The sequence below is a fragment of the Carcharhinus amblyrhynchos genome, chromosome 32, assembly GCF_965287045.1.
Source record: "Carcharhinus amblyrhynchos chromosome 32, sCarAmb.v2.hapA, whole genome shotgun sequence".
Taxonomy (NCBI): Eukaryota; Metazoa; Chordata; class Chondrichthyes; order Carcharhiniformes; family Carcharhinidae; genus Carcharhinus; species Carcharhinus amblyrhynchos.
In genome coordinates this window covers 7,761,856-7,775,862 of record NC_137355.1, presented here as the reverse complement: position 1 = coordinate 7,775,862, position 14,007 = coordinate 7,761,856, and the positions used below count along the sequence as shown (strand labels likewise).

General features: G+C 41.9%; 1 protein-coding gene across 1 annotated transcript in view; it reads left to right on the top strand.

The window, feature by feature from the left end:
• The window catches only part of ptpn9a (protein tyrosine phosphatase non-receptor type 9a), a 194,066-nt gene that overhangs the window by 97,820 nt on the left and 82,239 nt on the right, over positions 1 to 14,007 (top strand). Inside the window, exon 4 of the mRNA XM_080216288.1 lies at positions 11,141 to 11,265. Coding sequence (XP_080072414.1) covers positions 11,141 to 11,265 — 125 coding nt within the window. The remainder of the gene's footprint in view (positions 1 to 11,140; positions 11,266 to 14,007) is intronic.

Here is a 14,007-nt window from a genome sequence, read left to right as displayed (position 1 = left end):
GCTGACAGAGACCTGAGGTAGTTTGGGAGAGTGTGTGGGTGCAAAGTCACTCCCTACAACCCCCAGTTCATAACACAGATGTAACCCTTTCTGCAGCCAGCTAGTCGATTGGACTGAGAAGCTGCAAGGTCCTTGTTCAGAGTGGACGTTTCTGCTTGGGATAGAAAGGTTGCTGGATTTGGGAATTTCTGAGGAGGCAGGCAAATAATTTTCCACTACAATTGAATATGTCAACACGATTACTGCAAAAATGTTATTGACATTGTCCCTGCTGTCACTTTAGCATCTTATATTACCATTAAAATAAGTAGTTTGACACAGAATTGAAAAGGAAGGAATCATAACAATTGAAATTATATTTTGACAGAGATTTTGTGTGTGCATAACTGGGCTCAGGTGTTTTAACACCAACACTTTTGTTAATGTAGTTGGTTGGTGCTGAATAGAGGTTTCTTAGTGATCGCTGCAGTACATCCAGACACTTTGCATTGTAGCTATTGTGTGCTGTAGTTCAAGTTTACGTTGCTGCTGGCCCTGCTTGCGTACACAGAGACAACAAGTGAAGTTAAATTTTAGATCAACTGCCAAGGGAGGTTTCTTCACCCCTCAAAAAGATGTGTCAGGTAGAACGAGAGAACCTATTTCCCCTTCTGGGAAAATCTCGAACATGAGTTCCTAATGTTAAAATTAGAGCTACATTACTCGAAAGTGATGTTAGTAATCAATTTCACTCTCAAATTGTAGCGGAAATCTGGAACACTCTGCATTGAGAAACTATTAAGGTTAAGTTATGCATCATTTTCAAGAGATCAGTAGATTTTTGTGAGGTAAGATTTTTTCCACAGAAATTTCATAGAATCCCTCAGCACAGAAGAAGACAATTTGGGCCATTGAGTCTGTCGTGACCACAATCCCTATTTGTGTAACCCCACACATTTACTCTGCTAATCCCCCTAACATTACAGGCAATTTAGCATGGCCAACCAACCTAACCCACATATGTTTAGAGTGTGAGAGGAAACCGGAGCACCCAGAGGAAACACACACAGACACGGGGAGAATGTGCAAACTCCACACAGACAGTGACCAAGGCCGGAATTGAACCTGCGTCCCTGGAGCTGTGAGGCAGCAGTGCTAACCACTGTGACACCCAAAGAACAGATTTCCTTTCCTAAAGGATGTTAGTGAGCCAGATAGATTTTTCTGACAATCGACAGTGGTTTCATGGTCATCAGTGGATTCTTAATTCCAGATTTATTAAACTTAAATTCAGATTCCACCATCTGCTGTGGCGGATCCTGGGTCCCCAGAACATTAGCTGGATTTCTGGATTAATAGCCTAGCAATAATTCCACTTTTTGAGAAACCAAAGTGGGTAAATTTCATTAGGATACAGACCAGCTATGTTCTAATGGCATACTGGATCAATTATGAGTGAGCAAATGTCCCTCTCCCTGTTCCCACATACTACCACATCATTTTTGGGGAAAATCATAGGAGCAGTATTTCTTTAAGACATCTTGACACTGTTGGCCTCGTGTCACCAGTCTTCCTTACTAGACCTATAAATAGCTCCTTCCTAAAATGGTTTGCCAGTTGTTTTTCCCAAAAATCAAAGGAGTTGAGCAAACAAGCAGAAAACCACAGAGTGTAATAATAATCATACAATGATTTACAATTTCCTGGAAAACTTCTGAGGTGAATGGATGAGGTTTTGGTAAGCAGAGGATGGCTTCATTCAAAGAACGAAGGAGACCATACAAGGTTGGTAATCTAACAGCACCTCCCACACTTCATGAGTTCGGCTGCAATTCTAATCTCGAGCAAATGGGCATACAGGTTAGAAAGAACAGCTGCAGATGAAACAAACCTTGGAAGATAGATCTAAGCGCCAAAGTTTAATGAATGTGAGACAGCTGCTTTAAGTACTGGTGCCGCAGATGTTGTCTATTGTAACTTGTTTTTTAGCTCTAGTCTTTTTCCAGTTTCTAGTAATCCATCTGAGAGTTTCTTCAAAATTGTACTGCTACAATGTTCCAAAAGTTTATGAAGCTGTGGTAGAGTGGCCCCTTTAAGGGGTGGTCATTGGTGGGCCCCAGGAGGGTCATATGACCCATCAAAAAAAAACAAGCCAACAGCCACCTATCAGGGCCAGAGTCCTGGTAGGATAAAACGTTTTATGTGAGCCTGGGTTCAGTTGAGCTAGACCTGCATTTGTACTGAACTTGTTTGTATGTACTTTGAACTATCCTTCAATAAATCAACATTGTGATTCAAGGCTTTCTCATTGTGTTACCTTGTGCTACAATAGAAATGCTGTCCTATCCAATAGTGGATATTGGTGGTGTTATTAACCATGTTAAGAGTACTGGTGATGTGGAGATGCCGGCGTTGGACTGGGGTAAACACATTAAGAAGTCTCACATCACCGGGTTAAAGTCCAACCAGTTTATTTGACAGTAAACCCACAAGCTTTCGGAAACACTGTTCCTTCATCAGGTGTGTCACCTGACAAAGGAACAGCATTTCCGAAAGCTTGTCAGAGTACTGGTGCCAGTAAACCATAAGACAAATTGCACTTTACTGTAGTCAGTATGTTGTTTATGTCACACTCTTTGTTCATCACTCCAGATTACTTTCATGACCAGTTCTCTGCTGCAGCCACCTACTTAATGCTTTGAAATGCTTTGGATGTGGCAAAGTCTGAAGAGAGAACATCTATCTTTCAGGATGTTATTAATGCAAGTAGATGTGGTATGAAAATTTCATACACCTACCAGGTACAGCAAAGTCAGGAGGGAAAGCATCCAACTTATTATAAATGTTATTAATGAGAGTGGATAAAGCATCAAAAGGTTCATACATCCACCTTTACCTTCTGTTAAAATCATACTAAAGCTCAACAACAATGATCTGAAGGGCATTCAGACATTCACATGATAGCATTTATGCTGTTGTCACAGAATCCCTACAGTGTAGAAGGAAGCCATTCAGCCCATCAAGCCTGCACCGACAATCCAACCAGGGTCCTAACCTTGTAACATAAAATCATACAGTGCAGAAGGAGGCCATTCAGACCATCGAGTCTGCACCGGCCACAATTCTCCCGGCCTTACCCCCATAATCCCATGAATTTACCCTAGCTAGTCTCCCTAGCATGTTAATTTAGTTAATTTAGCATGGCCAATCCATCCAACCCGCACATCTTTGGACTGTGGGAGGAAACCAGAGCACCCGGAGGGAACCCATGCATACACAAGAAGAATGTGCAGACTCCACACAGACAGTGTCCCAAGCTGGGAATTAAACCAGGCTCCCTGTCACTGAGAGGCACCAGTGCTAACCACTGTGCCACCATACCGCCTGTAACCCTTTGTATTTACCCTGCTACTCCCCTGACATGATGAGGCAGTTTATCATGGCCAATCAACTTAACCTACACATTTTGAGATACTAGGGCTCAATTTAGCATATCCAATTAACCTAATCTGCACATCTTTGGACTGTGGGAGGAAACCCACGCAGACACAGGGAGAACATGCAAACTCCACACAGACAATGACCTGAGGCTGAAATTGAACCGTGGATCCTGGCGCTGTGAGTCAGCAGTGCTAGCTGCCGTGCCATCGTGCCCCTTGATCAAAACTCCTGCGGACATTGATGAAATGGTAAAAATAATATGATAAGAATTTGTGGTTAGGTCTGCAGAACACATGTTTGCCTTGTTACTTTAAGTGGATGCTAATTTTCTCATATATCATGAGGCCCAAGTTCCACTGAACATTTTAAGCAAAATGAATTGACTTTGACTTCTAACTCCCTTCTGAAGCAACTATGAGAAAGTAGAACACCCTCAGCAGGTTTGCAGTAACAGGCATTCTGTGATGACATACTCGCCTAAAGTTGGATTTACACCAAAAGAAGCAACTCTGCATGACAAAGTTGAATACTGACAACTTTTGCATTGTGTTAAGCGATATATCTGTCATCACTTTCTGAGATTACGGTGTCTGTTGTGATAAGGAGATTCTCTCAGAAATGATAACTGCTCTGAAAGGGTGCAGTATTGGACCTGAATGAATTTGACCAAGGCACAAGAGATTTCTGTTGGGGGTTCGAGGTTCTGGGGTGCCTCTTGGTGCTGATGCAGCCAATCTTGATAAGAAAGGAGTGGAGGGTTTGAATTCTATACCAAGGATGGTTTACCGATCAGAAAAATACTACTTTCGAGCTTCTGAGTAGTGACTTAACTGGTACTGACAATAAGAACATAAGAACATAAGAAATAGGAGCAGGAGTAGGCCATCTGGCCCTTTGAGCCTGCCCCGCCATTCAATAAGATCATGGCTGATCTGTCGTGGCTCAATTCCACATTCCCGCCCTCTCCCCATAACCCTTAATCCCCTCTCTTATTGGGTGATTTTAAATTATTAATTTGGGGTTGGAGTAAGGTAGATTAACATTGGATCACAAAAGTTAACAAATAGGCAATGAAGCCATTCGAATTTGCTCCACTATTTAATATGATCATGATTGTCCTATCTTAGAGGCCAAGATCAGGGAAATCTGAGAACTGTAACTTCTGTGTCTTATACTTATTCCAACTGGGTATCAAACTCAGTATTCTTTCTGCAATGCTGTAAAATCAGTGACAGGAAAAGTACAGAGAAGGTTTTGCTCACACTCTATATCGTACCATTTTTCTTCTTTGTTTCTTGCATCTAACTATTGTATCAAATTTCTACATTGACACACCAGTTTGGAAAATTAGAAACTGAGGTTGTTGAGCAAGAAAGGTCAGCTCTAACATCTCTCAAATCATTGTCTGGTAGCAAAAGAGACCACGAGGCAAAGCTGAAGGCAAATTACTACAGATGCTGGAATCTGAAACAAAAGCAGAAAATGCTGGAAAATCTCAGATCTGACAGCGTCTGGAGAGAGATTAGAGCTGATTTGAGTCTGGATGACCCTTTGTCAGAGCCAAATTTGAAAGAGAAGTATTTTGTGTTGAAAAAAATGAGCCTCTATAAATAGAGGATCCTATTTTGACAGAGTATTTGACATTTCTCAGAACTGATCAATCCTACCTGACGCCTGACAGATGTGGAGATGCCGGCATTGGACTGGGGTAAACACAGTGAGAAGTCTCACAACACCAGGTTAAAGTCCAACCAATTTATTTGATACTAAACTCACAAGCTTTTGGCGTTTGCCCCTTCGTCAGGTGAATGGAAAATTCTGGCCTTGTGAGTTTACTATCAAATAAATTGGTTGGACTTTAACCTGGTGTTGTGAGACTTCTTACTGTGCCTGACCAATGGCCAGCAATTTAAGCGAAGTCCCAGCAAGAAATTCTGATGAACCATATTACATTACTCATCAAAGCGTTTGTCTTTTGACTTGGCCTGAGAACCACATCACAAACATTTCTTTGAACCATGTCAGTTCAGAACCACATCAGTATAACATGCGGCACCTTGAGCCCATTCCACCATTGAGTATCTAACATGGCAACATAACCCCTTACTATCCGCACCAACCAAAAATCTGTTCATCTTGAGTTGAAACACTTTCAGTTGATACCCCAACCCCTCCACCCAACCACTGTTTTCAGCCTTTTTTTACAGGAGAATGGCAAAATTTCTACAAACTGCTTCCTGATGTCACCCTGGAATGCCTGAGTTCTAATTTTAAGGCTCTGTCCCTTGATCTAGGTAAAAGGAAAAAGTTTTTGTCTTATCTACCCATCATATCCTATAACCACATTAATTAGACCATCCTTTAATCTTCTATATTCAAGGGAATACGAACCTAATCTTTTCAACCTGTCCTTATAATTTAACCCTTAACCTAGGCATAATTTTGATCACACAGTTCTTCCAAGGCCAAAAAATCCTCCTGAGGTGTAACTGTACAGAGCACTTCAGATATGGCGTATACAGAATGGTGATATGCTGGGCAGAGTATCCACTGAAGATAGCTGGAGGTAATGATTTCACTCCTGTTTATCTACAAACAGTATGGCTGGAATTTTGGCGCGGCTCTCAGAATGGAATTCTCCATTGTCTGGGCAGGATGTTACGAGCCTTGCCCGAGCAAGATCGTAAAATACCGGACTATGTGTCTGGCCCATAGAAGAACTGGATTGGGGGGGGCACCTGGGTAAGATGCTCTTTCAGAAAGTCAGTACAGACTCAATGGGTCGTATGGCCTCCTCCTGCACTGTAGTTTGATTGTGTTACAATGTGCTAAGTCAAAACCAGAAGTTTAGGGTGACACAGTGGTTAGCACTATGGCCTCACAGCGCCAGGGACCCAGATTAGATTCTGACCTTGGGTGACCGTGTGGAGTTGCACGTTCTCGCCGTGTCTGCCTGAGTTTCCTCCAGGTGCTCCAGTTTCCTCCCACATCTAAAGATGTGCATGTTAGGTGGATTAGCTGTGCTAATTTGCCCCTTAATTGCCAAAGATTTATGGGTTAGGTGGATTTGCCATGGTAAATGGTTGGCATTATGGGGATAGGGCGAGGGGATGGCCTCGGTAAGATGCTCTTTCAGAGATTCAGTACAAACGTGATGAGCCAAATGGCTTCCTTCTGCACTGTAGGGATTCAGTGGATCCTGGAATTCTTTTAAAGAATCTGTTAACTTTGAGCGATTGGGCAAATTATTTTTAGAATGTTCTGGATTGTCTATAACAGCTGTGATAATCAATTGTTTCAGCTGTCAAAATGTGAGCAGAGTTTTCAGAGCAGGTTGTTGAATGTGAATTGGCCTGAAGCTGCCTCAGTTAGATGAAAGCTCTGAATAAAAACATTTATTTTGTGCAGCTTTGTAATTACAGAGTTACAGTGCTTAAAACAGGTAGGGAAAAGCCTCAAGGAAGAGCTGCATAATTGTATAAACGTTGAGTTGCACAGCATGGAAGAGGTCTGTGCTCTACCAAGTGGCCTCTTGTTTAATCTGTAATTTTGCCAAAGCCCAGAAGTTGTAACCTCTCTCGTGTTGTTCCTCCACTGGGGTGGTTGTAATGCAAACCTGACCCTCTCACCTCAGTGACTATGTCAAAATCAAGCACCTACTCACCAAGATGGCAAACGAGATCAAAGCCACATTAAAGACTTGGACCAAAGTGAATTGAAGTCTCAGGATTCCCTGAGAAGCACCAGATTGAACTTCTGAAGAAAATTATTGGCATTCATCAGTGCTATTGACGACCCATTTCTCTAGATCCATGTCTCCTACGTGGGTCAGAAATCGTGAGGAAACGTGAAGCCTTAAAGGAGGGATAAAGTTCTTCCTTCTGTTTGGAATTTCTTCTATCTACAAATATCCTTAAGATGTTTGTATAAAAATAATTCACAGCCCCACATTTTGGAGGGAAAACTTGCTTAAAGCTGCACATTGCACTCTAGGATTTCTACTGCAGATATCACTGTAATGAACAACACGTACTGTTTGATTAGTTCTTGATCGGAGACTAATTTGAAGTGAACCTTTCCAATAGCAGCAACTTTATTGTATTAAGACCCAAGGTGCTTTGCAAGCATTATAAAACAAAAGAAGTAGGTTTTAAGGTATCAACAATGCATTGATTTTCCTAATGTGCTCCTAGCTGGCCTCCCGTGTACCACTCTGTGTGAACTTGACATCATCCTTCTGCTGCCTATACCTTAACTCCTGTTCATCCTTCACCCATCTACTTGCTGACTTAGTTGACTTCAATATAAGCAACACCTTGATATTTCCCACTCCTGACATTGATCTGGGGCAGCACAGTAGCACAGTGGTTAATGCTGCTGCCTCACAGCGCAAAGGACCCAGGTTCAATTCCCGGCTTGGGTCACCGTCTGCGTGGAGTTAGCGCATTCTCCCCGTGTCTGTGTGGGTTTCCTCCGGCTGCTCCGGTTTCCTCCCACAGTCCGAAAAACATGCTGGTTAGATGCATTGGCCATACTAAATTCTCCCTTAGTGTGCCCGAACAGACACCGGAGCGTGGCAACTTGGAGAATTTCACAGTAACTTCACTGCAGAGTTAATGTAAGCCTCACTTATGACTAATAAATAAAACTTAGTAATTTGGAGAATGTCACTGGCAAACGAGGAATTACTGTAAAGGAACAGAGGCTCATTTTCAAATTCATCTGTCGTCTCAGCCCTCCTATCTCTGTAATCTCCTCTAGCCCTCAACCCTTTGAGACAAATGGACATTTAATCCTGGCCTCTTGATCAATCCAGATTTGAATTACTCCACCATTGGTGGCCATGCCTTCTGGGCCTGTGTTGGGAAATTTCCTCACTAAGCCTCTCTGCCTTTCTCCTTTTTCCCTTCTTTAAAACCTCTTTCCTTGACTAAGATTTTCGTTATGTACTGCAGTATCCCTATTTGAACAAATTATTAGTATGAAGCTCAGTGCCATTTTTTGTTAATAACACTCCCGGGATATTTTATCATGTTAAGCTAGGCACTATATCAATATTAGTTGCTGCTTTTATTAATATAAAAGCTTAAGCTAACTCACTTCCCTACTGTCCACTGCTTCAATCCGCCTTGATGTATTTGTGACATCCTTCCTTTGGTATGTCTTTTCATACAGCTTCAGTGCAGAAGGAGGCCATTTCGGCCCATCAAGACTGCACTGGCTTTCCAACAGAGCATCTTATGCAGGCCCACTGCTCTGCCCTATACCTATCACCCCACACATTTACTAATAACCTGTACCAGAGGGTCATAACCATAAGAGAGAAAATGCTTTGTATCATCAAAGTAACACATTTATATACACAACCCCTATCTGCTCCATCCTCCTGCAGATTATTTAACTTTCCAGATTGACTTTGTAATTTAAAATATTGAAGTTTGATACAATTGCTTTTCCTTTCATCTTGATCTTAACATTTTTTTTAATACCCCATACATTTTTATCTCAATGCAAAATCCGTCCCTCCCCTCCCACACAGGGCCATCTGTCCCTTGTTCTTAAGTTTGCCACAAGCTTGTGCAATCTCTCCCAGCCACAATGTAACATCCAGCACATTTTCCCTCTCTGATTCCAATGGAGAGTCAAACAGATTTGAGACATTAACTCTATTTTCTCTCCCTACAGAGGCTGCCAGATCAGCAGAGTTTTTCCAACACTCTGTTTTTGTTTCAGATTCCAGCATCTGCCTGGCCTACTGTGTTCTGATCTAATTGTGATACTTGAACAAGAATATCCACTGGCGAATGTGTAAAAAGGCCAAGTAAGCTGATGTCTAGCTTAAGACATCAGAGCGTGAGAAGAGGTTAAAAGGATTTTGCTTGTTTATTCTGGAGAAGCAAGTGCTTCAGAAATATTATTTAAGATCCTTAAGGGACTGGACAAGTTGTATGCAGCTAATGGATCTCCAATTGCCAAAAGCATGAAACACAAGCTTAACATAAACGGAAGGAACTTGGGCGCAGTTTGAATTCAAATGTATGGAATGTACTGTCTGAGGAGTTAGATTATATAGAAGAATGTTAGTGCTAATATGATAGATATTTGAGGGAGTGCGCAATTGGAATGCATTGGTTTTTGGGACCAGCTCTTGTATTTCCATCTAAGTTAACTTCTAATCTACCAAACTATTCCTCATTGCTAGGCCATCAAACGCAGTGATTAACGAGCTGTCACAGCACTATATCATCTGAAAATGTGATGATAGTATTCATGTTCTACTTCAAAATCATTGGTTCAAATAATTAATAGGGAAGGAACCACCACAGAGCTCTGGGGAGCTTCACTCAGCAATTTGACTTGATATTCTCTCTCTCTCCTGCTCTGTCTCTCTCCATCTATCTCTCTCTATTCATCTCTCTCTTTACCAGTCTGACTGGTGATGCACATTTCTTTTAACCCTTTTCCAAGGAAAGGAACCAAGGAGCTTTCACTTAGGAGATACTTGATGGTTTTCTACCATTTATAGTACTTTAATATTTTTCCTTATCCCTCTACTTACCTGCCATTTTGACATATATGCACATTCTCTACCTTTTATTAAGCCCTTTTAAGTATTCAGTTACTAAGGCTTCACATTGTCCCAGAGATGATATAAGACGTACTTACATTCACACATTGATGTAAGGCGATTCCATTGCCAAAGTTATTCACTGTTACTTTCCCCTCCACATGGTCATTTCAGACCACGTTTCTTTCTCTTCTCCTCCCTCTCTCTGATCTCTCTTTCATGTTTTCTCTCTCTCTCTCTCTCTGTTTGTCTGTCTGTGTATGTCTCTCTCTCTTTCTGTGGCCGGAATCTTACCAGCACACTAGCCCGAGGCTCGTAAGATCTCGCCTGAGGCCAGTGGAGAATGCTGTTCTGCGAGCCTCGCCTGCCCCGATTTCAGATGTGCAGATAAAATCAGAGCGCCTGTTTCTGTGCCTCCCCCTCCCTGTTTATTTCCCTTTCTCCTCCTCCCATTTCTTTTGGCCAGTCAGGCTGGTGATGTACTTTTTATTGCTGATTCTCCTTTGTTTTACGTGACTCGTTATCTACTGTTTAACTGTAAATGGAAAACTAAATATACCAACACTATGGAGTTGCTTTTGACTTTGTGAAGTTTCTATCGGATCCAGCCGTCCTCAGATCTAGGGCATCAACCTTCACTAACTACTTGTCCTCCTGCTATAACTGCACAGGAACCAGTTTCTGAAGTAATAGCCTTTGGATGCATGGTGGCACAGTGGTTAGCACTGCTGCCTCACAGCGCCGCGGGGGACCCGGGTTCGTTTCCCGCCTTGGGTCACTGTCTGTGGAGTTTGCACATTCTCCCTGTATCTGTGTGGGTTTTCTCTGGATGTTCTGGTTTCTTACCACACTCCAAAGATGTGCGGGTTAGGTTGATTGATGTTTAGTGTTGGGGGACTAGTGGGGTAAATGTATAGGATTATTGGAATAGGGCCAGGGTAGCATTGTGGTTGGTACAGACTCGATGGGCTGAATGATTTCCTCCTGTACTGTAGGGATCTATGATTCTATACCAGGAGAGTTTCTTAGGAAAATTGAGTGGAAGAACATAAAAGCCTCTTGTGGTGAAAATGTAATTTCTAAGCTAGTATGAATCTATCCTTTATACACCTATTCTCATAGATTTTCTCTCTTTCTCTTTCCCCTTTTCAGAGCATTCGGGATCCATCAGGGGCATCGATTGCCCTCTTCACTGCCAAGTTACATCAACCTAATAAAACTCTGCAACATGTGGTGTTGCAAGCCTTGTTCTACTTGCTTGATCAAGCTATTGAAAGGTAAGCGTTTACTCTCGCTATTTGCAACCCAAAGGTTTTTCGAGAGCCATTCAGTTGGTGGGAGATTTGATTTTTGTTTTGTGAAACGCAAACCTGTGAGATTTATTTCCATGATGTGGAGGTGCTGGCATTGGACTGGGGTAAGCACAGTAAGAAGTCTCACAACACCAGGTTAAAGTCCAACGGGTTTATTTGGCAGCATAAGCTGCCAAATAAACCTGCCGGACATTAACCTGATGTTGTGAGACTTCTTCCTGAGATTTATTTCCTCCAGAGTAAACTTTTCCAGCTGCATCAAAAGTCATTGCTTTAAAAATAAACACATGTACAAAAATTAGCAGCATCTACATACATTACTGAAATTTTTCTAGTGTGTTGTGTTGGCTTGTAATTATAGACTTTATACACCAACATCTTTTGTCAGGAATTGTTTATTCTGGGTCAAGGGAACATAGGAATTAGGAGCAGAAGTAGACCATTCAGCCCTTCGATCCTGCTCCGCCATTCAATCAGATCATGGCTGATCTCTCCCTGGTCTCAAATCTGCCTCCCCACCTGTTCCTCATATCATTTTAATCCATTTAATCCATCAGAAATATATCTATCCCCTTCTTGAAACCATTCAATGATTCAGACTCCACCGCGCTATGGGGCAGCGAGTTCCACAGATTCATCCACCTCTGTGAGAAGTAGTTCCTCCTCATCTCAGTTTTAAATCTACTGCCTCTCAACCCATACCTGTGACCTGTTGTTCCAGATTGCCCCACAAGGGGAAACATTTGGCCTACGTTTACTTTATCAGTCCCTTTTAAATTTTTATATACCTCAATCAGATCCCCTCTCGAGCATAAGCCCAAACTGTTCAATGTCTCCTCATACGTCAACCTTTTCATCCTGGGAATCAGGTGGTGAACCACCTCGTTCAAGATCTTTTAGGGAATCAATAAATTGAACCCTGCTTTGGTTTAAAATTGATTTTAAAGTTTGTTACAATCTTTATCAGAGGAAAAGTGTAAAGTATTTAGATTTAACTATTTGATGTGCCGGGTTGAGGTGTAGAGACAGTGTTGGTTAGTGCGCAGTTGTAGACAGTTTAAGAGATTAGGTGACTGAGGGATCTGTCACTGTTATCTCCTCTGTTCAATTGCTTCTCCAAGCGTCTTTAAGCAAAACGTTGTCCTTTTCTTAAAAAGCAGGACTAGCACTCTTCTGTACAAGGTGGTGAGAGTTGGGAATGCAGCAATGAAAACTCCCTTGTGATCAGGATTGGATTTCTGTGTCTTAAGCATGTGGGAGTCGGTTTAGCTCAGTTGGCTGGATAGCTGATGCAGAGTGATGCCAGTAGAGTGGGTTCAATTCCTGTACTGGCTGAGGTTATTCATGAAGGCCCACCTTACCTCTTTCCTGAGGTGTGGTGATCTACAGATTGAATCACCACCAATGAGGTCTGCTGTCTCAAACTCCATTAATCTCTGAAGGAGACAGTTTAATATTAAGAAAGGTGAAGTTTTGGTTGATTTGAAAGCTGTTTTATTTCATTGTAAGCAATGGATGAAAAGAAGCTGTGTACAAACAGAACTTGTCTCTGACTTGAATTACAAAATTAAATCTAAAAGACTCGCACATTAGCCTACTCTGGCCTGCTCTTTACTCACTGTAAGAGCACAGATGTTCCTCAGTAGGGCTGAGGTTCATCATTTGCAGCCTGCAGCCACCAGAGCGACCTCTGGTATCCTTGTCAATTATTAAAAAGCCTCCCTTCAAAAGAGCAGCAGAAGGGGAAAAAAATCTGTCAACTCAAACTGCGAGTTATCACCTGAAAAATTTTTGATGTTATTGTTTGTGAACCCTTCAGAAACCTAGGGCAGGCTGATGCCCACAAAGCATTTTAAGATGGCTCTTTTGCGATGGTCACAATATCCTGAACCACAAACAAGGGGCTATTAGTTTGTGGAAGTGACCAGATGGAGTGTACAGCCTTTCCTGGCCCTCTTCCTATATTTAAACTGAATCTGCAATGTGCAAGGTTGGAAGCGTGAAGATCCCATCTGCTCTTGTCCTCGACTATTTCTTCATGCAAAAATAATCTTCTCATTCCTTTTGCTTTTGCCATTTGTTCGGTCCCCTTTCTGAAAGCAGTAACTTAAAATGGGGTATAGTTCTCCTGGGTTTTGGCAACCCTGCACATCTTTGTCTGTTTCCATTCTAAAACAAGCTTCTACCATGCAATATTAATGAAACTATAAAAGTACACGAGGCAGAAAACACGACACAGAACAAAATAAATGCATGATTTAAGGATTTGAAAGAAAGGGTTTTAAAATATTTGAAATTTAGACCCAGAATTTTGGTTCGGGGTTGGGAGCACAGACCTAGCTCTGCAAACCCAACTTGGGGGGAGGGAAAAGAGGGCTTATTGTTCTTAGGATTAGAAGAGAGACCCCCTACCCTGGAACAAATGTGGAAGCTGCAGAGGACAGGCAGGCTGGATGGAGGGCCTGCTGCTATGTACTGGCACTGTGTAAAAGATTGGAAAACACACAAGAAAAGAAAAAATATCCTTCCCACCATTACCCCCCCTTAATGCCCGGTATATAAGAATATCTGCATCAGACTTGACAGATCTTGTCATCATATTTAGTATGTAAACAGTTTTTTGCTTCACAATTCTGTCATCTGCATATGTGGTATAAATATCACCTGTCCAAATGGTGCTGAAAATACAACTGTTAGTGTTTCCCT